General features: G+C 42.6%; 2 protein-coding genes across 2 annotated transcripts in view; one reads left to right on the forward strand and one right to left on the reverse strand.

The window, feature by feature from the left end:
* Positions 1-6: 6 nt before the first annotated feature.
* Positions 7-26,511, reverse strand: KCNK12 (potassium two pore domain channel subfamily K member 12). Its single transcript, XM_083827834.1, has 2 exons — positions 26,105-26,511; positions 7-10,518 (listed from the first exon to the last, which is right to left on the reverse strand). The coding sequence occupies exons 1-2, from the start codon at positions 26,451-26,453 to the stop codon at positions 9,623-9,625; spliced, it is 1,245 nt and encodes a 414-aa protein (XP_083683960.1). The 5' UTR covers positions 26,454-26,511; the 3' UTR covers positions 7-9,622.
* Positions 26,212-27,262, forward strand: part of MSH6 (mutS homolog 6) — a 95,942-nt gene continuing 94,891 nt past the window's right edge. Inside the window, exon 1 of the mRNA XM_083827811.1 lies at positions 26,212-26,348. The gene's annotated coding sequence lies outside the window, so the exon portion shown is untranslated. The remainder of the gene's footprint in view (positions 26,349-27,262) is intronic.

Raw genomic sequence — 27,262 nt, forward strand, 5'->3', positions numbered from 1 at the left:
ACATCTTCCAGGCAGCGTTTTCTCTTATTTATTTCAAGAGTCTTTGTAAGAGGTTAAAGGCAACAATCCAAGTGCCATCGCCAACCTGCTACCCTACCAGAGGTACAGCAATTTTAACTGGCTATGTAGCACAGCGTTAAAACCACAGAGGCATGTTCACTGAGCGTGGTGAGCAGGTTCTTCGGGGTTGTCACTCGCTGTGCACCCCCGGACAGTGCCTTTGCACCACTCGGTGATGCAGCTGACCGCCAGCCCTCTATGCCGCCCAGCGCCGTAACCCTGCTCGTGTGAGTGAAGGGGTGTGGAGCCAAAAACGTCCACTCAATTTTGTTTGCGAGCTGTATATAACACACAAGTAGATTTGAGTTCAATTAGCTTGGTATATGGCTTTTAGTCCTCTACATTCAAAGATCTTACACTAGAAAAATCACGGGCTGACATCAACAATCAGGTGGGTTAGTTAAAAGCACTCACAATTATTGGATGTGCTGGAGGGAAAGTTCCTCTCAACCCAGAACGAAATCATTTTTAAAATGTCACTTGCTTAAATAGATTTCAGTTTTGAAGTTTATTTCAGCGTAATGTTTTGCTAGGAAGCATCATCTCAAAGAGGATAAATATCTATAATTTCTGGTCAGTGGTTTACAGGAATTTATATTCCTTTATTTCAGCTCCTGACTCAGTAAACAAAACTGAAATTGTGCTGTAAAATTCATATAGTTTCTTTTGACTCCTAGCATACATTTAAGAGTAATTGTGGAAGTTTAATTAGGCTGGCTACTACCTGGAATTCAATGAAGTTACTCCAGATTCAGACAAGTGCACTTGGAGAGCAGAAAATGGAGAGCAGCGTTTGCTTCCTAGAACCCCCCAGCTCTTTCATTTATGTAATCTCCTCATCCTTCAACTCTTTAGGAATAAGGTGACCGAAGTCAGCAGGTGAAGGAACATCTTTGTTCATTTCTCACAATGGGAAAAAAAACAAGACACAGCAGTACCCACGGGAAGACCAGGCTCCCAGGGTAGCCCAGAAGGCTCTGGGTACCACCCTTCCCAACACTAAAGGGAATTTCCACTCTTTTAAGTTACCAATTCTGTCACTTTTGGAAGTAGAAAGTTATTTGAATCTGAGGTCCCGGGGGTGACAGTCTTGCAGTGCACAAAGCATTTTCTAAAATTGCTGTCATCACCAAACCCACACAAGTGGGAGTTCCTGACAGGTGAATTTTGCTAAAAGTGAGTGAACAGCTTGTGGAGGAGGAATGTAACAAAAGGGGAGGTTTTCAGGGTTTTGTCTGTCTGGAAACAGAGATTGATGCACACCTGGACCTGCCACAGCTAATATTGCTATTACCTGTGACAGGTTTCTTGTAAAAAGCACATGCTTGTGTACAATTTGCTGTCATCTTCTGATTTTGGTATAGATGATGAGAACCTTCCCTAACAGTGCAGAAACATCTGCAAAAGCTTTTTCATGAAGTGTCATTTGTGCTGCCGTAGCTGTTTGCAGGGCAATGTCCAGCACCCTAAAAATCCAGTTTCTGCTCTCCTAAACCCAAATTTCCTTCAGTGCTGGGAAAGCATCTACGGCTGCTACCAACAGCAGCTTCTGTATGGATCATCAGTATTGTTTTATTTTGATTTATTATTTGGATTATTTGGCTATTCTTAGATGCTGCTATTTGGTGTTTCTTTCTTTCTTTTTTTTTTTTTTCCTTTTTTAATATATATTTTATTTTGTTAGTTTTTTGGCAAAAGCATGACCATCAAAAGGGCTACCTGCACATGTTTGGGCAATCAGGTCTGACAGAACCAGCACGGCAGCTGAAGGCCAGCTTTTCATGAAACCCATGCTGAGAAAGGCTTGGCTAGAGGGGACTGCTGCCACTTGCTGTAACATAATTGTTAAATGACAAGATGTTTCTTCCCTTTTTACTGTTAGAGATCTCTTAGTGAAAATAACCAGCCTGGGCAATTGATTCATCTTGTAATATTTATACATGCTGTCATCATACAGGAAGCCTAAACAAATTATCCCATCCATTTAACTGGCAAATTAAGATCACAGCACAGCTGCTTTTCCAGTGTAAAATGAGTCAGTAACTACACCTGTGCCCCAAACCCTCAATTTTCAGGAACAGCCAAGTTCAAGGACAGCCAGAAACCATTTGGAGTATGTGAAACACATGCAGTGCTTTGCTGTGCCCCTCAGGAGTGGCTCAATACCAGTCATGTAAACTTTTTTTGGCCTTTCTCTACTTCCTTATGTTGGAAATTCGAAGAAAATATTCCTTTAATCGGCACCATTTTTTCGCCTGAAATAGTGGAAAGCATTAACATCGAAAGCTTTGTTCTTCCGAGTTACTTTGCGTATGCTGACCTTGAACAAGCTGCCTTTCTCACTCTCAGAAGCACCAAACAACACAGCACATGTATACACTGAGTCAGTAAACCATCCTTGATACAGCAGCTTTTTACCAATGGTCTTTTTGATAAAAATGGCCAGCAGAAAGTGGAACTCCAATATTTCTGTTTATTTGCCTGAATTAGAATTACATTAGTATGCCCTTATTTTGTAGATGCCACACAGGTAAAGTATTCAAGTTTTGAGAGCTTGTCAATGCAATTGTGTTTGCAGTGATCTGGTATGCTCAGTTTTAATCCCTTTAGAAGTTCTGTTCATAAGCAGGAGTGTGTGGAATAGAGCATTTTCCAAATGGGATTTACATCTGTCTTACTCTCTGTTAAAAATTTTACACAAATTGGATAAACTGGATAAAATAGGAATAATTTTTTATATAAAACTGTACCTTTAACATCATTTACTGAGTTAATGTCAAGTTTCTATTGGTAGGAAAAATATCCAGTCTGCTAATTTCAACCATTACAAATAATTTATACTCTTAATCTAGAATTTATAAAACATTTTTTTTAAACAAAAGTGTTCAGAAAAGTGTCTGATTTCAATGTTTCTCCTAAGTATGTCTGCAATTAATGCAAAGGGGAAAGTGATACCACCTAGGAAACAGTATGGGTCATTCCTTTCACAATGCACACTGAAGCACAGCAGTAAGCAAATACCAAACACAAAAAACAACGGAATTAACAGAAGAAGAAAAATTCTTCTGACATTCACAATAGGAGATAATAATACCAGTTCAGTTAGAGATATCTACCAAGCTGTGTCCCTTAAAAAAAAATAAAATTAAACAGGAATACCTTTGAGCAGATATATTCTTTTATCACTGAAGTCCTTTTGAACTGGCTTGAAACTTGCAACTACGAATTTTGCAGGAAGTGTACAAGGCAGAATTCCAGTGAGCTAAAAATTTGTGTATCTGTGTAAGTAAAGGGACGGCATCTTTTATTTTTGTAAATAAACGTTATCTGCACACACACAAAGAAGCCCAAATATTTTTCAGATGTTGTGCTTTTAGATATTGAGGTTTTTACAGTGACATTAGAGCTGAATTCTTGCTCATGGCTGGATATATTTTGCTTGCAAGGAGTAAAACAGATTTTCTAATACAAAAATTAGAAAATGACAGCCACTGAGAAAATACTTGGTGTTTGAATTGCACAGTCAGAATTATCAGTGATTGTGTATTGTTATAAAGGCATTTATTTTGAATTGACTTGCTGCCTTTGAAAAGTAATCTTACAGTCTGGGAAATATAAAGGGATTATGGGAACATCTTATTTGTGTTTCTTAGATGGTTTGACAAAGCACCATCTGCTGGAGGGTCTAATCCTGAAAAGACTTGTACTACAATGCTACACTGTTTAAAATCCACTGACTTCCTCGTACCCAGTGCTTCCTTGTGCTTGGTGCAGGCTTGGGAGCTGGCTGGCACGTGCCAGAGTGTGCCATGGGTGTTGGGACTGATGGGGACCTTAGGCATGGGAACTAGGGCCTGCACTATACCTAAAATATTGCTCATCCATGTAGCGGAGCAGCATAGTTGCTTTTTCAGCAGTAGGTTTGGCCATTGTCATCCTGAAATCCAACCATTACAATGATCTCCTCTTGGATGAAGTGCAGAGCGTATGTAAGTGTGCGGCCCCTCTCCCTTCCCTCTGCTGCTCACAAAGTATGTCTCTTAATGTTCCAGATGAGGTAGATGAGCCTGTGATGCACCAAGACCTACTTTGGGCTGTGATGTCTGAGATTTTATGATAGGTGTGAACATCTCAAGGCTTTGGAAGTAAAAGGGGGTAAACAGGTGGCAATGTCCCTTGCTAAAGGTACACTTGCTGTTCTTTGATAGAAGTCTGTGGGTTTTTTCCTGTGCTAAGTCGCCAGTACTGGGTACTCTGCTATAAGCGGTATCCATATGCACACTATCTGTCCTTTCCCATGGAAGGAATAAATCCAATGACCTTGGGTTTTACATTATGGGTATAAAATCCTTAGGGAAATTGTTGTTTTTTAAAGGTATATTCTAATTAAGGGGTGGAGGTGGATGTTAACTATTATTAAAGAAAAAGAGAGAAAAAAAAAAGGCATGCATCTTTATTGGGCTCTGTGTGCTGACTGAGGTCACATAAACTGAAGCAGCCTTACCTCTGTGCCATCACTACATAACATGCTTGTAAGGCATAATGAACCGCTTACTGTGCATATATTAATATGCATATCCTGTGAGTCAAATCTCGGGGGAGTTGGCCATCCGTTTCCCACAGACGATGTAGTGCTTCTGTTTTACTATTGCGACTACGCAAAAAAGCAGATTGTGAGCTCATAATGGAAGAATTCACAAAAAAAAAAGAATTTGGGTATTGGTTGTAAAATGCCCGAAGCACACCTCACTAGCTGTTTCATGTGAATAAAATATTTATGTGCCCTAATTGATCTTACTCCGTGACATAACATTTCTTGTGTTATTTAAATACAACATTGAAAATGTATGTTAGTTTGAGAAGGCACATTAGTACTCCAATTACAGCAGAAGCCATATCCATAAATTTGCTTAGCAATCAGCATCACACCAAGTATGAATTTGTTCAAATTAGTGTTGAACATTCATTGGAATAATTAGGCACTGACTATTTTTTCAAGTGAAGTTAGAAAAACACAAAAAAGTGAGAATTATTTCCAGTAATAATTTTGGCTGCAAATGGAGATGACAATTGGGCTATCCATTAGCATGTACTCATCAAAGAGGCAAAAATACCAGTTATAACAGACTATCTTTCCATTTTCAGTTTTGCTGCTTTATTCCAACCACTGCCTAAAGTGCGTTTGAAATTCTTGCTACTGTTAGCAGGAGCTACTTATGAAAGATTTCTTCCAGAGGAGAGAGAGGCAAACCAGAAGTTAAACTGCAGCCTTGTCCTTCCAAAACTGCTATCTGTGATGGAGGTCAACGAGATTGTTTCACTGTAACTTTTATATTGTTTGAAGGACATCCTTTACATATCAAGGAAATTAAAGGCAATCTATTTTTTTTTTCACAAAACACGAAGTGTGTTTTCAGATGGGAAGAAAACAGTGGCAATCTAGTGATGTGTCAGTGTGACTTGAAACTTGGTTTGAAAGTTGTCAAGACAAACCCCAAGAAGTAAAGGTAATGACATGTTAAACACTACTAGTTTCACAATAAACTATTCCTTATAAATGTTCTGTCCTGAGCTCCAGCAGAAAGAGAGAATTCATGCTCATGGTCTTGTTAATTGCCACTTAAATTTTAATTCTTATCCGCAAGATATTAGTACTTGGATCAGGTGAACTCGGTATCTCCTCCCTTCTTGTTAGAGGTCTGAGCAGTTCATGCCTGTGCAACCATTTCTCTCGTTTGTGGCTGGCTCACAGAGAAGTCCTGCAGCTCTCTGCTGCTTGTGAACACTCTTCTCAGGCTTAAATAGCAAAAGCCCATTTTGGGGTACCGGAGCTGAGTTACAGTTTGTGCTGCCTGTATAGCTGCTCATCATGCAACTGAGATGACTGGGTGTGAGCCAGCAGGGATCACTGCTGCTGCTCTGGGGGAGGATGCAAAGAGGGGTGAATAAAGAAAGATGAACTTGCAGACCCTAAGTTAACTTTCTGGCTGTCCAAAAATAAAACTTGAAAAAAAAAAAACAAACTAAGACTGTAATATAATTCCCAAGTTTCCTGAAAAGAAAGTGCAATCTAGTGCAGTGTGCTTTCATTTTCTTACTCTGTTCCTTCAGTTTCCTTCTGATTTCTTGTGCTTCAGCCTATATCTGGGTATTGTAGGTATCTCCTTTGTGAAGAAATACCAGGAAAAATTGCACTTGGTGCACCTAGTGCAAGTTTAGGGTTTACTTCATAAAAGAAACAGGCTGCTGTGGGGAACTGAGTAGAATCGTACATAGCAAAGGAGAAGAGATAGTTGCTCAAGCCTTGCAAGCTTAAAGTTTCCATGAGAAAGCTAAAGAAAGAGAAGGAGGGACTGTGAAAAACTAGTTTCAAATCTCCTGTGTCCTCTTGGCTCATGTATTCATGCACATGTATTCATGTGATGAATGCTCAGATAGTAATAGAAGGCAGAAGTCTAGGGATTTGGAACTTGGTTTTCATGTATCTCTGAAAAACACTTTGGCTACTGAATATGAGGGAACCGTAAGTCCACTCCTTCTCATAAGCTCTCCAGTGAGACACAGTTCAGTAGCCAGGCTCTGAACACTGTTGTAAACTGGGCTTGATGAGTCAGGTGAGTTTAGGGATTTTTATGGAGTTTAGACACAAGCTGGGGTGTCCCTGTGGTTGAGTCACGTCACTATGTGGGGATATATGCACTGCAAGGAATGGGGCGATTGGTAGAAATCAAGGCATGTGCTTTCTTTACATCCCTCTGAGGCTAAGGAGAAGGTTTTCAAGGATCTCAGGAGTAATGAGACACTGGACATAATTGCACACAGTAGCAATCAGATGTCCAAATCCCTTGGGAACCCAGTTCTAAAAGCCAATCCAACTTCCCCTGATGTCAATAGGAACTGCAAAGGGTCCTACAATGCTCTTCCTCTGGGGTCCAGTCTAGCATCTAGATCAGATGAAGGCAATAAGAAACAGTAACATGTAAATCAGAACTCAGTGGACTCAGAAAAGTGCAGCAATAGCAGAACAGGTGTATGCACAACTCCATATTACTTCACATTTCCCAGGCAGGAGCAGGTAGTTTGAAAACAATTTACAAACATTTAAACATGTCCCTAATCATAGCTATAATTCTTACTCTTTAAAAGCAACTTACTGAAAAAATAAAACCCCTTAATTTGCAATTTTGCTATCATAAAAATGTATCTCCTGGGCTCACAGAATGTTAATGCATTTGCACTCAGTTTTATAACAATAAACCTAAGTACTTCTGCTGGAATAAAGCACATCTGCCTCTACTCATGCTGCACTTCACGCAGCAGGTTTCTCTTCACTGAGTCCATGCAATGGCAAAGGTACCAAGGTACAATCCTAAGAGTGGTCTAGCTGCAAAGAGACCGCAGCACACCATACATGGTCTTAATATACTAATTCATAAATCATAATAATCAAAGAGATCTATCATTGGAGATAGTCCTGTGGGAAAGAACAAATTCTTTTGGCTCCCTGCCTCTGCTGTTCCCAAAGATGGCCCCTGTGGCTCTGGAAGTCACCTTCCTGAACTGGGTCTCTGAGCTTTCCCCAGACCATGACCTGCACCTGTACATCCTGCTTACAGTAATCCTTCAGGGGCCTTCAACTTAGCATGACCAAACACTTTGACCTTTGTATGCTTCCTCAAAAGGCTGCTCAAACGTAGCACCTGAGACAGAGTGCGCACAAAGACACATGCGGCTTTGGGGGTCTCTGTCACCAAGGAAGCTCCTGCCAGATGAATGCCTCTTGAACACAGTCTCTGCCATGCCAAGTACTCTTAAATAGGATTCTGTATCAGGTAGATAGAGAATGCAAACATCATTGAGTGTTTTTGGCCAGATGCATCTTGATAAAAGTTGTGACTACATTTATGATATGAGAGTCACATGGGATGGTCTATCTGCTGCCCTGATTCCTTCTCCTTTAGACAAAATATACAGTCACTGCCATCCTTCAGCTGGCAGTCTCAAGTGTGCAAAACCTTTATTTAAAAGTCAGTTTTCCACGGTTAAATTCTGAAATGTTTTGCACTCCTACAAGTTAAAAAGAAAACAAAATGAGGAAGACCCCAAACACATACAAAACACAGTAACACAATAACTATATGAAACTCCACAGATGTATTTTCAAACATTTCTAATATTCCTAGTCTGTTTCCATCAGCTTTTTCATTATTTTTTTTCAACAGCCAGCCTAGTAGTCATCACCTTGCCTAAGGCTTCAACCTTAAGTTGTATTTCTTGCTGAAATATACAGAAGCCTTCGTATTATCTTTACATCCTTAAAGACGTGGTACAGAACAGAGAAATGATCCGGAGCTTTGGAAATAGTTATGATAGAAATCTGCAGATATTCCTCTGCCCCCTCTGTCATGGTAAACTACACACTTAGGCCAGGTTTGCTTAAAAATGCTTCTTTAGCAGTTTGGGCTAGTACAGATTAAATATGAGTTAAAACAGTAGCAACAGTCTTAGGCCAATTTATGATTTAATATCAACATTTTGGGAGAAGTCAGCTTCTGGGGGATCTCCAAAGCAAAGCTCTTTTGTAGAACTTTCACAGTCAGGTTTGTGGAAAACAAGTACAGTGCTGGGGCCCATGAAGAACTGCAAAGAAATTATTTGCATGATCCCCTGCAATAGTATTGTAGAAGTAAAAGATACAAATTTATGACGACAGAGAGCCTACATTCACTTTATCAGACTATTTCATGTAAAAGTAATGTAAATAGTAAACAGTTTAACTTATTTCAGTGGTAATGCAAACATTTGACACCAGAGATGAATACTGTCTTCTCTGGTATGTTTTCGCTTATTCAGTAGGTAGGAATAGTTTTGCACATTTTCAACATGCTTCTTCTGACTGATAATCCCCTGACTTTTAATAGTTAGGTAGCACATAGTGGTTCAAACAAGACTAGCTGAAAAAAAATCATTGACAGTTAGGGGAATTCAGTCAATATGATCCTCTGCAATTGAGGTCAATAGGATTATTGAAGTGAAGCACAATCACCCTAAAGCTGGTATAACTGCAGTCACCTACATGTATGTTATATACAGGCCTGGTATGAGGAACTGGTGAAGAACATCAAGTACAAAGTTCAGGGTCAGATCCAGACTTCAACAAAGTGAGATACTGGTTTAGCCAACCCTTATCCCCCAAGTTTGAATCTGGAACTGAATGTGCCCAGAATGCATTTTAACCCAGAGTCTGGGTTGAGGTTATTTTCTGAGGAAGATGTTGGTTTTGGCAGCATCATAACAATGCACACCCTTCTTCTGAAATTGCATCAGATTCTTCATCAAAGACACCCAAGTCCCTCCCACAACCTCTCTGGGGAAAATCGTAACATTACGGTAAATATGTTACTGCATATTAGAGAATACATAAAAACTTGAGAAACCAAATTGCCGGACGCCCAATGAATACTGTCTGTTTCTGAATTTAAAACTTTCCAGTAGTTTACAGTGATAATTCCTCCTTAAGTCATCGTTTTTATTAAGGAAACAAAAAGGCATTTCAAAAACTCTACCTACGATCACTTGTTTCTGCCAAGCGGTTGTTCATGATGGCTAGAGCACCCACCCCTGCAGAGAAACCATTTTGTCTTGTATTGATACAAACGTTTCTTGGGTAGCCATTGGCCGTCTCAGACAGCTGCTTTTGCAAAATGGCCAGGGAGACTTTGTTTGATGCCATGAGCTCCCGCATGGAGATCATCTCACCGGAGAGCCTCCTGCCCTCAGTGTCACTGTCGTACTGTCCATCAGTGTCCATCGAGATTTTATGCCGACGCAGGCGTGCTCCTGGTGTGATGGCGTTGCGACGTCCAAGGCGGGCACTTGATTTATGGCACTTTGGGCAACATCTGCATTCAAATTTTTTCAACACCCAGTTCAAGAGTTGCTTGATCATAATTGAGATGACATTAAAAAGAGAGTATATGCAACATACTCCCATTAATATAAAGATGAAGTTTCCGAATCTGTATAATCCCTGATTTTGGTACACAGCATTTTGGCTGCTTACCAAATCTCCAAAGCCAATGGTGCTAAAGGTGACAAAACAATAGTACAAGGAGTCAATGTAGTTCCATCCTTCCACCAACGTGTACATCGCAGACGCGCAGCAAGAAAGGGTGATAGCAAAAATTCCCAGAATCAGCATCACATGGTAAACTGATGGCTTCCACCCGATGAGGCTGCCCACCCCAGCCATAGCTGACCCCCTTCGGAAGTTGGGAGGTAGGAGACCACTTCTTCGCAGCTGTCTCTCATGGCAAGCCTTCATTATGAATGCCAGGAGAGAGATAATGCGCTCCAAGAAGAGGTTGAAGAAAAGGATAGTCCCGGCACACCCAAAAAGCCCATAAACGATGAGGAATACTTTTCCAGCCACTGTTGCTGGTGTGGTCATTCCAAAACCTAAGGTGTGAAGATAAATGAGCAACGTTAATGTCACAGTTTTTCATGCATGACCTCAGGATTTATGTAACTTATCAGAGGTCTTGTCTCACTGGACAAAAGAAAGAGTGCTATTTCTATGTTAGGTTAGGTCAACACAAAATCGTGTAAGGAATGAAGATCCCCACTGTAAATTCAGGTGGAAAGTATTCCTGAGCCCAAGCCATTTTGTGGTGAGATGAAGCAATCAGGTCATCTCCCTGCTTCTACGTGCCTGAACCACCATGGTCTGCTGAAAAAGTTGTCTATTCAAAAGCTGTAAATCAGTGTAACACTATTATTATCAAAGTTTGATTACACCCCTGTGGCTGAGAAGATGGAAGTCTTCACGTTGCATAATGGAAAACAAACAAACACAAAACTTCTCAAATATTGAACGTTATTCAAAGAATAATGCTGCTGTAAAGTCTAAATCAAATCCCAAGAGAGCCTAGCCCACCTGGTACAATCGAAGAACAAAGGAAAAGCCACGATCTCATTTAATTCTGGTGTGATAGCTACATTGTAGAGCCACTTGGCAGGCTGGGAATAGTATGGTCCTGCAGATGGATACTTACAGCAGGGTAAAACACTGCTGCACAGTTAAACAAAACAAACAAACAAACAAATCACAGTATACAAAGTCTAGAAAGATCTAGGAATGCTATTAATTCTTCTCTTCTTTATAAGAATTGATTTTGCCATTACTCATATACATAATTTTATATATAGGCAGTAATGCCTTGTAGCTGTAGATGCTTAAACGTGCAAATGATGTAAAACAATCTCACATTTTTATGCAAGTAAACACAGCAAACTTGTCCCACATTATTTGCTGATACCAGTCATTTTATGAAAAAGAATTGCATATATTTCATGAAGTATCTCAAAAAGATTCTTCTGAAACTTAATTCTGTAGGTATTACCCTTGCTACTGCTATTCTTCCCTGTAAAAATACTCACCAATTCAGTCAAAAACTGAATTCACATTCCATGAATAAATAACCACATGTAATTAAAATGAACAGTTTGCCAAAAATCACAAGCTGAAGTTTCTTTACCTCATTGTTACATAAAATTGCTGAGCAAGTAATATATTCAGGGAGGTAAATATCGATATCAGATCACATCAGCGGAAGTTTGCTAAGAGTAAGAAGGGCTGTATTTAATAGATAATGCACACATAATGAAATCATTAAATCCAGTTTATTATCATTATGCACCTTTAAACAGAAACAAAAAAGTATTTCCTATCCATAAATGAGTCGAGATTGCTGCTCAAAACCTATTTATTCACAAAATATGTGGAAGTGAAAAATCTGCAGAATAGTACCAAAGAACAAAAAAAATAAATAAATTACACAGAGGTAATTAGATGTTGTCTAGACCCACAGTCTCTCTATTTTCTTGTGCTAAAAATCTACCTTTCAAGCAGACTTCACAAAGCCTACCTTGCTGGTCCCAGACTCAATAAGGGCGAATGAGAAGTTTTTTATTCAGTTCCTCTTCTATGGGGTGAAGTTGTTCTCTGGGTCAGTCTAGCTGCTTGCAGGAGCCTTCTGATTTAGCAATGAATATCCATTAGTGGTTGCCAGAAGCTGGGGAGTCTCCTGTGGCTGCCAGCTAGGACTACATGGCCAGCTCATTACAGAGAAGACATCTGTTAGCCCATGCCTCATTAATAAAAGTAGTTAAACATGTGCTTCACTGTAAGCATTGTGACCATCACAATCAAAATAAATGGGTTTATTGTCACACATATGGCTAAACACATTTATTAATTTAAAAAAAATAGTGGCAGTTCAGATGGAATTGTAAATGCACTGATTTTTTTTAGTATTTTCTGGTGATTAGTCATGAGAGGTGGTATATATTTTTCATACATTTTGTTTAAGTAAGATTTCTGAAGCATAATATTACCAAAATTCACTATATAGCTATGCAAGATGAAAGGACATGTTGCTGTAACAAGAGCACTAAGGTATATATAAAACAGGCAGACAGTAAGAACAGGTAAATACAGCAGCATCACGTGCTCTTTCAGCAGTTTGCACCTAGAAGTGCACTCATGCACTCTTCCTACAGGGGCTTCCTTTGTCAGTTGTGTTCGTCCCCTCAGCACCACTTGAATCAAGAGGGGTTACTTCTGGTATGTTCATCACAATACAACTGAGCTCAGTCCCTTCTCAAGGCTCAGCACATCATGATGCCTGGATGAAATTAATACAGCCAGAATTGCCTGCTTTGAATTTTTCAAAGAGCAACAGTGTATCCGGCATCATCTACCAGGACTTGTGTAAAGCATTTGACACTGTCCTGCATGATATCCTTGTCTCTAAATTGGAGAGACATGGATTTGATGGATGGACCCCTTGGTGGGTAAGGAATTGGCTGGGTAGTTGCACTCCATTGAGTGTTCAATGGGTCAATGTCCAAGTGGAGATCAGTGATGAATGGAGCTCCTCAGGGGTCGCTATTAGGTCAATGGCAGCATTCATTTCCTCTCTTTGATGTCAGTCAAAGAGATTCAGTCAAAAAGCTGAATTCATATTCCATATGAATAACCTATGAATAACCACATATAATTAAAATGAATGGTTTGCCAAAAATCACAAGCTGAAGTTTCATCTCTTTGATGAAATGAATGCTCCCTAGACAAACAGAATTAGCAGAGATGAGTTGATAAAAACTCTCAGATAATGCTTATACTTCTGCATTCTCTCATGGGTAAGTGCTGGCAATTAATGAGTCCCTTTCCCTGACTTGCATAACAAGTTTTGTGGTTACTATTCAGCTCATCAGGATTTCGATGTATTTAAGTTGGTGATTGAAGCAAGAAACAAAACTTGACAAACTTGCAAAGACGTATGTGCCTGTAGTATGTTTCCAGTTGGTCTTGCTTTTAAGATTCAAGGGGTGACAGTTTTCTAGTAGAGATATATTTACCCAGAAATGTTTTAACCAGGAATACTTTAGTCACCTGAAAATTGAACACAAGAATTCAGGGAGCAGGAAGTTTCCCAGCCTTTGCCTATAGCACTCCTGCCTCTCTCAGCCAGCCTCTCAGCTCTTCTCATGCAGGTGTCCTGCCATGGTACTTATGCAGCAGGTGAGCAAAACTGGCAAATCATTTTAAATCCCAGAGTATAATGGTACTTAAGTCATGAGGTTAGTATCATCCCTTAGTAATATGGTTATATTTAAAGGAATTAAAAAAAAACAACCAACCAAACAAATAAATAAAAAATACCACCAACAAAAAATAACAACCTGAACCCTAAAATTGTTGAGTATAACATTTTAAACATATGACTTCTCTAAATAAACAAAACCCCTCTAACTGGAATGCTGCTTCCAGGCAGAAAGAAGTTCATGAAAGACAAAGACCAAGCTCTTACAGGGCTGGTCCCCAAGATGTACGTTACAGAAAAATAAACTAAAAGCAATCAATTTTATTTCATGTCTGTTCCGTACTTCATGGTTTTCCCTAGTCTCAGTAGGTCATTATTGATTAAGATGTATACTGTATCATATTTTGTATTTTGAGACTAAAATTCTGTATTACAGTTCTTGTGTTCCTTCCCTTCATAGAACAGCTTGGGTTGGAAAGGACCTTAAAGACCATATACATTTCCAATCCCCCTGCCATGGGCAGGGATGCCACCCACTAGATCAGGTTGCACAGGGCCTTCAACCACTTTTCACATGTTAGCATTTCATCATTACTGTTCCTGACAGAATCTTACCTGTGAATTTCCCAGCTACCTCTCATTTATTCTATAGCGCCTCAACACCTAACATCCAGAAACAGTTGCCTTGGATACAAGGCCACAGCTTAGAGACAATCTGCTGCAGATGGAGAACTCTTCTGCCACATACAGCACTTTTACCAATGACTGAGAGTACCATGAGGCAGTTCTTCCACTTCAGCTGCGATTTTCCCATCAATAACAAAGGCCATGAATGAAAAAGTTACTTAACATTCTTGCCAGCCGGTTTTATTAAAACACCCCACTTTGGGCTCAGACAATATACATATTTTTAGAGCTTTTTCAATGCCAAATTATTTGCTGTCAACATTACTGTACAACCACATTAATAATAATTAATAGGTAGGCTACTTCTGGCATGTCCTAGCTGTTTTGCGACTTCTGTAAAGTTCTTTCAACATGAAATTGCTCTCCCAAAACTCCAAGGTAAATAGGTGGGGAGGGATGCTGTAAATTTGCTTTGTGAACCAGTGCTGCACTTGGGGTGGGCTAAGACAAATCTTTTGTTTTCCCACCTCTTATATTCAGTGCACACAAATGTACATACACGCACCCTGCCCACTAGCTAGACACTGTGGGCAAAGATGTTAAATCTGCTCTGTATCCTTAAGGAGCACTATGATAAACTCAATGAACATAGTGAAAAGCCAGCCAGGTCGCTGCTGTTGTTTCTCATTACATCTCCGCTGTTGAAATATGTTGCTTGGTAGAATTGCTATTCAAAGGAATCCACGCTTGCAGAATGATGGAGATGATGAATAGAACATGAAGGGGTTTCAAGAAACTGAGGACAATTATTAAATGCTTTCTACAGCACCAATTTTATTCTCTTTATACACAACTGTAATCAGGTTATTGGTTGTCCAAAACACAGCTATGCATAACAGGAGCGAATTACTGAATCAGTTATCCTCAGTGCTTCTCTGCTGGGTGTGATTTAAACAACCACCTAAAAGGTCATGGCTAGGTTTTCACTCCTTTTAAAAACACACCAGTTTCTAAGAGAGTTAACAGATTTGTCATCCTCAAACACCCTAAGCTTCCTTACTCCCTCCCCCCCAAATATGAAGTTGGCAACCATGATAATAAATAACCAAAAAGGTAAAGCTAATGAACAGTTGTCATGGGGGACACCCATGCCCTACAAGGAACATGTCTTGTGTGTCAGATGTGGAGCAACGTATTTAGGGTGAAGGACGTGCTATACCTGATAGCGGTAAGCACGAGGTTTCTTTTGAGCACCTGAAGTGTTACCACCTCGACAGGACTCGAACGCACTGGAGGTGCCCCCAAGGAAGGGGAGAAGAATACAGCTTACAACCTGGCTGACTGCATACGTTTACCTTCTGCTCCCCACTGCAGGTTTCCTAAGTGTGTTTTACTATGACCACACCTGGTTGAGCTTTCCAAGAAAGATTGTCAATTTCTAGTGAGTAGTCAGCAGGGACATTTAGAAGCTCAAGTGGTATAATTTTTGTAAATTTGAGTGACAAATGGCCCTTAAAAAATGTGTTGGAGCTTCAGCTTCCCCACCAGCAGCAATACTCCTGCTCTATTAATTTACCAGAAGCAGGTAAGCTTTTTTTCTGCATTGTACCGCATGTTGCCATTTCTGTGTACACCACGAGAACTGAGGGCATACCAGAGACTAACCCCCCAAAACCCTGCTTGCTGCTACAGGCTGTTATTATAAGTACAGAAGGAGGCTGATCATCTGCTCTTGCCAAGCTGCTTCGGCACAGAGCCAAGACCAGGAAGAAGCAGAAGTGTCTCTAAATCAGTTTTATGGTTCCTCGGCTGTGGCTGGCTGCTCCTCTGTGTACGTTGTATGAGCAATTGGGTATCAATTTGTGCTAAGCACCCAGCACCGCCAAACGAGCAGCAGCTCCAGCAGCAAGGCCTTGCTACGCAGCTCCCTTTCCTCCTGCCAGCATCCCTGGAGTTGGAACACCCAAGGAGGGTCTCAGGTTTAAGGCTGGAAATCTTGGCAAATTTACGTTTGGGTTTTCTGGTTAATCCTATTGTATCACGACAGGGTTTCTAATGAGGGACAGAAGCCCTCTCCAAAAAGGAGACTATGGAGAATGAAGCTCTGAGAAGTATGGCTCCTGAAAACCAGAAGACTACATATTCAGACTACAGAGAAAAAAAAAAAGCCATGAGCTACAGGCTGGCAGTATTCTTGCTGACTCTAAGTCCCTAGACTGAATAGGGATGGAGGCACTGTGCACCACCACAGTCTTCCTTAATTTCTCTATTAACATATATGTCGTACATAAACTTTCTTCCAACGCATTGAGCAGTATGCCCTTTCTTTCAATAGAAGACTGAGTCCTTGTGAATTGACCTAGCCTAGTCAGGAGCTGCTTCTCATGGCTGTCTGATGATCAGAATCCTCTCCCTGGTTTATTTTCTTTCCTTATCCTAAAAGCTGTGTGAAAAACATTTTTGCTATTAGGTTTTCTGAAATTGCGGTGGTGTTAATAATGGAAAAATATAGCCCACACACTCCTGAGTTGTTTGAGTAAGTTATATTACTGTGGAAAAACACTTTCCTGCACTAGAGGCTAATGGTCTTTAAATCCTGCTTTAAGAGCTGTTGCAGCTGTATCAAAGCCTTAATCTCATTCCAGGTTGTGTGCAGAAGCATCTGTCTCAGTTTGCCATTCTGCTGAACCTCAGCTAAAGCATAGAGATTTTGACACATTAACACTATTAGAGAACACAACTCTGAATTTAGAGTAACTATTTCCAAAAATTGGCAGAAAAGGGAAGAATGATAAACAGGAAATATACACAGTCAGCTTCAGCACCTATGGATATACATAATGGTAGAGCTCATGGACTCCAAGTGTTGCCACTTCCTTTCCTCTCTTGAGATTTGTCAACTGTCTGAAACTGTTCATGACTGCTGTCTCTGATCTTCGCACACTCTTCATAGTTGAGGATAAAATTCCATGTGAACATTGTTTCAAAAAAAGTTGCCTTCTCTTGAGATTGCAATTTTTCATCCCTTAAAGCTCCTTCTGCTCTTATTTTTCTCCTATGTTTTTGAGTATATATATATATATATATATTATGGACAATTGTGTATCTAAGCAACACCCTAACAGGAAAAAGCTTATGCTCTGTCATCTGAAATTGAGTGTTTCAAATATTAGCATTCACATTAGCTTCCGTTGCTGAAACTTGCATTTCAGATGCCTGTGCAGACCCAAGGTTGTAGAAAAAAATATATATATTTCGAGCTGCCAGGAAAAAAGGAATAATGGTATACAAATTTTGTTATATTCCTGAGATATTATGGACTTCGAAAGAATATCTGCATGTTTACTGCCACTCTAGTGCAAATACACCTCACAACACTTCTCCTTTGAGGAGAATTCATTTTCACTCAATTTGAGATGACACAGCTGTTAGAAAGCATTATCTGATTTTCACAAGTGATCTTGGGTGTATGCCTTATTTCTCTACATGAGAAGTTTGATAAAACAGTGTGTTACTCCTGGGCTTTACAAGCTTCATACACGGGAAGGGTTGTCATATGCTTTAATCACTGGCTTATCTTTTGGCTGGATTAAAACAGAAAACTTATAGATATTTTTTAAAGTTGCATTTCTTGATGGCTGTCTTAGCTCTTCTGCTTTAAAAAGAGTAGCCTATAAAGATGTACCTGTAAGGCAAAAACAACCTAAACATACAGGGCAAAATCTTTTACATTGTTTGGCCATTTCCCCCCCAAGTTTATGTACAAACTTCTACAGTTATGATTTAATGAAAAAAACTAACAAACAGACAAAAAAAAACAACACACACACACAAAAAAAACCCAAACCAACCCCAAACCAACCAACCAACCAAAAAACTGACAGACCTACATCACTTTCTAATGGTCCAAATATGCCTTCATGAGGCCCATTCTTCAAAAAGTTACAGCTGAAGGCAAAGAAACGAACTCTTAAGCCTCTTTTAGCTCAGTCAGGTCTCCTACTTCCTTCATGAAGACACAAGACCTAGTTTTAAGTCACTGCACTAGAAATACAGGATGATAATACTAACTGGACTAACCAACTATTTCTCTTTTTCAACTTCTGCATGTAACTCTTCCTTCTTTAGTAAGCATTTCCCTTAATTCCTTTTAAAGACAATGATATCAAACACCTTAGACACTTTATCAGCCAATTTTGATGTTATCCGACATTTTTCTGGTCATTTCAGCTCTGCCAGTAACAGTTTTTGTAAACTGACAAACTGTTTTACCATATTTTTTTTCCTTTACACTGCAGTCATTTCCAGCCCCAAAGTCTTAAGACTTGACTCTATACATATGTTGAGCACAAGTGATGCTGGATTTCTTTCATTTATCCTAAGGAGATAAATATATTGCTTGCACAATAATCAGCAAATAAATGACAGAATATTTAATAATGAATAACCAAAAGGATTCTTTTAATCGAAATTTACTGAACTACTTTCTCACACAGTTCTCATATGGGCAAATTTCCCCTAATTGCTGTTTTTGCTGTGATTAAATTTGCTTGACTTGAGACTGAATGTGAACATTGGCCTATAATTTCTAAAGGAGATTTGTTATCAAGGTATTATTGCTTTTCTCATTTATGGGTAAGGAGATCTTACTATGAATTTTTAAACATGAGTAATAGCAGTGCCTCACTCGAGTAATCCCCTACATTAACATCAAACCTTTCAATTTCTAATCTTATTCCAAACCAAAGCTTTAATTACTTGAAAAGGCTACTAATGCTTTACCTCATCTAATGCACTTAGATTTAATTTTCTTTCTCCTTCTCTTTGTTTGATTGAAGAAAGATTGCATTTAAACCTTCCAACATCTACAGCTCTGTGCACTGCTTATTGCCATCAGCAGACTCATGTGGCTCAGGGAGGTGCATTACCTACAGCAGTGACATGTACTAGGAAGTACTGACAGTGTCAGATCTGCATATGCGATACAGACCTAGTGTGCCAATAAAATGAGTAAAGTGGGATTTCCTAAAGCTCTCTAGGTTGACCCACTATTGACTTCAGCAGAAGCAGGCAATTGAGGAAACATAAAATTAAACATATTTGATTTGTGTGGATTGCTATGCAATTGCCCCTTAGGTTATAATTTTTAAACTTAAATACTGCTATTCACAAAATGTTTTAATACCACTTTTAAGATGTATTGGGCTCTGAAGGAGTTTTACCAGCATGAACACTGTTCTTTGTCCTTGCCTACCTTATGCCAAAATGCATTCAGATATGCACTTGGTGCTGAGACTTTAGGAAAACCATCTCTTTTCATAAAGGTAAGCAAGCTTCATATGTATCGTAAGTAGAGGCTATGTTTCCAATAAAAACAAGCTGTCTTCACACAAAAAAATGAAGGTTGAAATGTTCCAAGTTGTATCTCTGTTGCTCTACCCATAATTGCTATTACAGCAAGCAGTAAAATTCTCAGTGACTTCAATAGCTGCAAAGGTACGTTAATAAAGCAGTCAGTAATGATGATTTCCCGTAGTATTTTCTAGCATAACACCTGGAGTTGTTATTGTTACATGACACTAACTGCCAACAGATCTGTCCTATAATTCTTTTTCTTTCCTGTTCACAATGAAGAGCAATTAGTTTGCATAAAAGCAAGACAGAATGCTTGCAAAAATGACCCATCAGTAAATGTGAGAAAAAATGATGGAACGTGTATGTTCTGTGACAAATAGAAGACATCCAGAAAAGGGAGAAATATTTAGACCGAAAAAAGAAATGAGGGCCAATAGCAAGATTAACAGTATAGAAGAGAGACCAGGGTGATTAGGAACAGAAATATACTGTAAAGCTTTACTTTCAGCTTGTTTAGTAGCTATTAACTTGAAAGGCTGCAAGGATGCAAAACAAGTATTCAAAATTTAATGAAGTAAGCAAATCATCGGTAGTGGAGGGCTTGCTAACTGGGAAGGACAGAGCAGAAGCTGGAGGAATTAAGAGTGCTTGCTTGGGTGACAGGGGAGTATTAGGTAAGCTCTAACTCCAGGAAAGGGGGAATATATCCAGGGGAATGACAGAGGAGAGGAAACAGGGATGGCAAAGGCTAGGGGCTGGCTAGGCTCCCCAGGAAGACAGCGTGCAGGGTTTCAGGCAGCGTTTGGATTTATTAAGCCATCAAAGCACAGAGCAAGTACACGCAGGTTAGGGATACTGCTACTCAAAGGAACCAAAGAATAACAAACTGTGATTTGTTTTTGCCCTGAACCTGACCACCACACAGTAAGTCAATATAAAACTTCCCCTGATATCTGTGATGCGGGACCACATCTCACATCACGACGAGTAAATTCTTTATTTCCTGATTTTAGGGAGGGGCTTTGTTTTCCTGGTGACTGCTCTGAGGTGCTGTGGGGCTTGGCATTCAGACCCCAGGTTTCAGTGCTCCAGCTGGGTGCCACAAAGCCCAGAGCACACACAGTGAAAGGGAGCTTAGAAGTGCATTCTGGTGTCCCCTGATTTAGCTTCTCCAGCCATGAAACAACAATCAGATCTCCGCTGTACTGATGTTGGTTCATTTTGGTACAGTGTTTTCAAACATAAATACTCATTTTTTCTGTGTATCAGTCTTACTGGATAGGTCTGTAACTTAACATAGGTTAGTAGAGACTAACCCACTCCCCTGCCCAATTTAGAACATTCTGAGCCAGGCCAGAGCACTTCAGAAAAATTGTACTGAGGCAGGGGTGATGGGAGCACAGTGGTAGCTTTCCACCACACATCCACGATACCCTGCTCCCACCCCACTCCTCCTGCCCAGGACAAAGGCAACCTGGGCTTTCCACTGACTGTGCAGGTAAACTTGTGCTTCTGCCTTGAGAAGTACTGAGATTGATTAAAATAATACTTCTGGAAAAATTTCATTTTTTTTAAAGGGCTTTATTGAAAGTGCTAGGGTTCCTCCCCTTCTACAAAACAAACAAACAAAACCAAAAAAAACCAAACCAAAACAAAACAGAAACTAACAAATGTCGGATCAAACCCTTCAGCAAGGGACACCTCAAGTCGCCCACATAATTGCATGGATGTTCTCCAAGTACAGCTTCCCATAGTCACTGTCAACTGCAAAGACGCAAACTAATTACTTTGAGTTTTTGAAGCACTTGAACCAAATCCACACATTCAGGAAATTCCCATCAGTAGTGCCCAAGGAATTTAATGTTTCCGTGCAGCTATGGGAAGTAGAAAACATTGCTATGAAGCCAGGTCTTCATCTCAGGAAAATCACTGAGGAATCACTTATATCCATAGAAGTAGAAGGTAGGTGATTCTCTCCCCCTCTACTCTGTCCTTTTGAGACCCCCACCTGGAGGCCTGAGCTCAGCTCTGGGGCCCCCAGCACAAGAAAAATGTGGACCTGTTAGAGTGGGTCCAGAGGAGGGACACAAAAATGGTGAGAGCACCTCTCCTACGAAGAAAGGCTGAGAGAGCTGGGGTTGTTCAGCCTGGAGAAGAGAAGGCCCCAGGGAGACCTTACAGCAGCCTTCCAGTACCTAAAAGGGGCCTACAGAAAAGCTGGGGAGGGACTCTTTGTCAGGGGGTGTAGTGGTAAGACAAAGGGGAGTGGCTTTAAATTAAAAAAGGGTAGATCCTAAACAAGGTGAGTGCAGCTGCTGGGAGCTCGGTAGCTAATAAAAAATACCAAACATTTCTCATTATGTGGCCTCCCTACCTGTGGGTTCATTTATAAGGCGAGAGCCTTATCTCTCACCTCGCTTCAAGGCTGTCCCTTCGTCACCTCTCTGATAGAAGTGAAGAAGAGCGTGCCCCATCACTTTGGATGGAGCTGTCATTTAACAGGATACATCATGGAAAAAAGAACGGATCCTACTCACGCCTGTAGGGCATGCCCTAAACACCTGCAACTCTCACACAGCTGTACAGAGGGAAGATGTGAAGATCTTCAATCCTTTTCTTCACAGTGGCCTTTTCTCAAGCACACAGATACGTTGTATCTCAAAATAATCCACCTGCTGTAAGGGTGCACTTTAAAGATCTTATGTTGAAAAATCTTTTTTTTTTTTTTGCATTGGAATACTTACTGGGTTTTATGCCTGGCGTGGATTTATCTAAAGCAATTTTATCACTTCATTTTCCAAAGGATTTTGAAAAATGTATTTATGCATTAGAAGCTTAAAATCCAAATTTCATAATGAGCTGATGTCTCAATATGTTTTCATAGGTAGGTACCTACTGTTTATTCTAACATTTAAGACAAGAAAAAAACCTGGGTAGAGCCTAGACTCGTGGACCAAGAAATTCAGGGCTTCAGACATTCAGAAGATGCCTTATGTGCTAAGCAGAATGTGTATGTGCCACTAGAATACAGGAAAATCTATAACAGATTAGGCTAGGCTTTGCAACATTTTACCAGGGAGAAGACTTGTTTGAGTTATGCTTTGCTTTCAGCCTTTAACAATGTGCTGGGAACTATTTGTGATTTGTATTTGGGGAAGGAAAAAAACTCATCTGAAAAACAAAGTCTACTGCCAGTTAGACCAATGAATCAAGAATATATTTCACCCAGCTGCTCCTTAAAGAAATCAGAACAAAAATACTACCAGTTGAATACAAGAAAATACCTTTTGAAGAGCAAAGAAATGACTAAATAAATGGTGTAGACTGACAGCAAGCAATCTGAAGCTAGTCTGAAAATTTTTCTTACATAGTTCTGAAAATCTAGACATGTTTAATGAAAAATAGATTTGGCATTTCATTATTCAACCACAAACAATGCAATAATAAAACATGAATGCCCAGAGTGCTATCAAGAGGGTGTTTTATGGACTATAAGTCAGTCACTTTGTGGGCTATTCAGGAAAATGCTGAAATATTAGACTTAACGTTTCATGTTAACTCTCTCATTTCTTGAAGACCTCGCTAATGTGTCCCTTACCCGGGGGCTCGGGGCTGTGTCTTGTACTCTGTGTAATCATGCAAGATGCAGAGCTACAGCCAAGGTAATACAAGAGATGAAGCACCTAACTGGAAGCAGAGTAGAACAAAAGTCCTGCCCAAGAAGAATGGAGGAATCAGCCCTTGTCCCCGGCCAGGTGGAGGCTGGCTACTTCTCCCCAAGCCACGCACCTGAAGAAAGATGGGTGGTTTTCCCTGTACCTGCACTGTGCGGATGGGATGAGGGACTGGAGCACTTGTTCAGGAGCACCGGACTGCATCACAGTAAGAGCTGGGGACAGGAGAATGAGGGCTTGAAAAGGCCTGGTGAGTTTTCTCTAAACTGGAATCCTTCACCGATAAGAGACAGAGTAACCCATGGGTGATTTTACCTTGACAGAGACGGCATCTACTTTTTGTGAAGCTTTCTGATGTGTTGCTAACACAGACGTGTGTTCGGCTGAAGTAATAAAGCTGCTTTGACATATGTAGCTGATGAAGCAGTTGGGGAAGGCAAGCTGTTTTGACTCTAAATGTCTGGTAGTCCTAGGTGAAGTTGAGCAAAGACAGCTTTCTCCTTGTCAATGAGTTGTGACATGAACACAAGTGAAATTGCTCTGAACCAGGATAATAAGGTATTTCAGGTGACAGTGGAATCAAAGATAGATCAGATAGCTAGGTATTTAATCGAGCTGGCTCAGAGACGAAAGGGACTATAAAAGAAAGGCTTTGGAACTACTTCCCTGGGTGACACGTTGATGTCTACCACTTAGTTTCTCCTTTGCTGGCAGTGTGAGCAAGACAGCTTTCTGGCACATTTCACTGAGTATTTTTGTTGTTGTTTTTTACTTTTTGCTGAGCCAATGCAATGAACAACAATAGATGTACACAACTGTGGTAGAAGAAACCTAGCCCATAAATAAGAAACTGACCCCACCATGGGCTTTGCCTCTATTTACCAGCTGCAGCAGCCTGAAGAGGCAAGAGGAGTAATGAAATAGGGTAGCAGCTCCTCTTCTGCAGGTGCTGTGCACATGGCTGGGAAGAGCAATGCTGGGATGCAACAGCCTCGGGGTGCAGGTTCTCCAAGAGATGCTGCTCCTGCTGGGGCTGCTACAGCTCTGGCACCCTGCAACAGCCTTGGTGGTGCCCAAAGGCACAGCCCAGTCTTCGCTTCCTGCTGCATCTCCTCACCAGGGCAAAACTTTGCTCTACCACAAGCTCACTGAAATCACAGGGAGCCATGTGAGGAATCCAGAAATAAGAACTAGCAGGACGTATGCCAAGAGAAAGCAGTACCCTGGTGAATGCTTGGCAGAGTCGGGCTTTTGTTGTAGCTCAGGAAAAACAATCTTCAGTCTCCATCTTGCACCCAAGATACACACATTATTGGCTATAAAGAGAGTGCGATGCCTTTGGTCGTACTGCAGGAATATGAGAAATACAATACTCGCTTTGCCCATTTCCACCTGTCAAGATTGCTGTAAAATGCTGCTGAGTTTTTCATTCCCTTTGTGCAGGTACAAATGATTGCAGACAGAGCAATGAAGTGGAGACACAAACAACTATTTGCAAATGAAGAGGAAACATTTTACATTTTAATAGCCACATGTAAGAGAAGCTGGGGTTTGAGAAGAAGGGAACAGATCTGCAGTTAAACATCTCTGCTTGCTATAGCAGGTGTAAGGACAGAGCAGCTCTTGTTAATATATTGACCATTTTTTCCATCCATTCAGCTTAGTAATAATGGTCTTTCAAAAGTATGTGTTCCTTTGATAAAGAAGGCCTAACAATGTTGAGTTAAAATGGTGTTTTAATGACTGGATTATCGAATAGCTTTGAAGAGGAAAACTTAACTGGATTATTCAACGCAAAAAGTAACAAAACTTGACAACGTTGTTATAGTCATCATCACAGCTCTATTACAGAGCTTAGTCACTATTGATAAAACATTTTCTGAACGAAATGAAAGTGTGTGCAATAATGAGCTGTACATTTCTTTCTTTTTAATAAACACAAAGTATGGCATTTTTGCTCTGCAGCCCCAGGACAATTGGCTTGTTACAAAACTTAAAAACTGGTAGAGCGAAAAGATCAGTATGGTATTTCTGCAGGGACACAATTTCTAAAAGCAATTCTCCAAGCCATAGAAAGCCAGAAACGCACTTAAACCAGATCTCCCACACAACAGTTCTCAATGGGGCAATTTCAGAGTAAAACAAAATTCCTCCCCCCCCAGAAACCCACTATTTGCTCATCAGGCGAATGCCTAAGCACTGATGGGACACGCACAATTGCTGTGGCCAGCGATGTACTGGGAATGCGTATTATTGTACGGCTACGAGACGTACGGGTTGTAAATTTCATGCCTTTATTCATACCGATATCTTAACTTTATCAGCACTGAAAACCAGCACCAAGTCCGGTGGTGCTGCCCCGCGGGCAGCGACCACCCAGGCCCCCCGGGACGACCCGTGGCCGGACTTTCGGGTCGGTGGAGCCCCGAGGAATGCCCGGGGGATGTCCTATGGATGCCTGAGGATGCCCGAGGGATGCCCGGGGGATGCCCGAGGGATGCCCGGGACCCGGCACGATCTGGGCGCGGCGCTGAACGACCCGGGATAAGCGCGGGGCGGGTGGGAGCCGCGACGCCCGGAGGATTTGCGGGTGCACCCCGAGGATTTGGGGTGTCCCCCGAGGATCGGGGGGGCTGCCCCCGGTCGAGCCCCGGTTGCCAGGGCAACGCGGCGCCGCCGACGGCGGTCCCCAAACTCGTGTGGCTGTCACGCCGGCCCCGGGACGCGGCCGCAGGGCTCCCCGGGCGCGCCCCCGCGCCTTGCCGTCGGGGCGGCGCTCACCTATGGTGGAGACGACGGTGCCCACGAAGTAGAAGGCGCCGGGGAAGTCCCAGCGGGGCCGCAGGGCGTCGACGCGGATGCCCGCGGCCATGGCGGCCTCGTAGCTCCGCAGGAAGGCGCGCAGCTCCGGCAGGCTGATGTTGAAGATGCGGCTGAAGTTGTGCAGGGTCCGGTTCCAGCGCAGCTGCGCCGCCGCCTCCGACGGGCTCTCGAGGGCCGAGAAGACGGTGGCGCCGGCGCTCAGGTACGCCGCGATGAGGGCGGCCAGCAGCAGGAACCGCCCGTTGTCCTCGTTGAGGGGCGCCAGGCGCCGCCGGCGGCAGCCGCCCGCCGCCCCCCGCGGAGGCATCACCGGCGGCGCGGCGCGGCGGGGGCCGCGGGCATGCGGGGGGGAGGCGCGGCGCGGCGGGCGGCGCCGCCGCAGGGGCCGCGGCTTCGCTGCAGGGGCCGCGGCTCTGAGTCATCCCCCGGCGGGGCTGCCCGCAAGGCTGGCGGCGGAGCCCCGGGGCCGCCGGCCTCGCCCGCCCGCCCTCAGCCCGACGCCGCGGCCCGGCGGCGGGCGGCGGCGCCCCGCGCCCCCGGGGCCTCGGGCTGCGGCGGCGCGGCCTCGCCGGCGCGCCCCGGCCGGCCGAGCGCGGTGCCCATGGGGCGGCGGCGGGCGGGGGGCGGCAGCGGCTGGCGCGGCCCCCGGGGAGCCGCATCCCCGTCGGGCGGCCTGCCCCGAGCCGCCGCCCGGCCCGGCACGGCCCGGCACGGCCCGGCCGCCGCTGCCGCCGCGCCCCCGAGGGCCGCCACGCCGGGCTGGGGGCGGGACGGCACGGGGCGGGGGGCGGCGCGACCGACGGGGCGGCTCGGCCCCCTCGGCCCCCCCCCCCCGCCCCGTCGGTCCCCTCGGTCCCCTCGGCCTCCCCGGTACCGCCGGTACCCCCGGCCCGGCGGGGTCCGCACCCCCCGTGTGTCCGCGCCCTGCCGCCGGGCACCCCGGGGGGGGCACGGCCAAAGCGGCAGCCCCCCGGCGCGCTCGGGATGCGGTTCAGCGCCGCGGACCTGCGGGGCTTTGTTCCTCGCCGGGAAACCTTTTGTCTCATCACGATGCCCGGCGCTCGGGGAGGTGGTTTCGAGTGAGCCGGTGCTGGCCGATGGAGCGGTAATGGATTT

This window comes from Anser anser (assembly GCF_964211835.1).
Source record: "Anser anser genome assembly, chromosome: 3".
Taxonomy (NCBI): Eukaryota; Metazoa; Chordata; class Aves; order Anseriformes; family Anatidae; genus Anser; species Anser anser.

Bases quoted from the DNA above. Each gene is read 5' to 3' on its own strand.
- KCNK12 (XM_083827834.1), bottom strand. From the start codon at position 26,453: ATGCCTCCGCGGGGGGCGGCGGGCGGCTGCCGCCGGCGGCGCCTGGCG. The intron at 10,519-26,104 runs GTGAGCGCCGCC...TTCACACCTTAG, and splicing joins CACCGTCGTCTCCACCATAG to GTTTTGGAATGACCACACCA.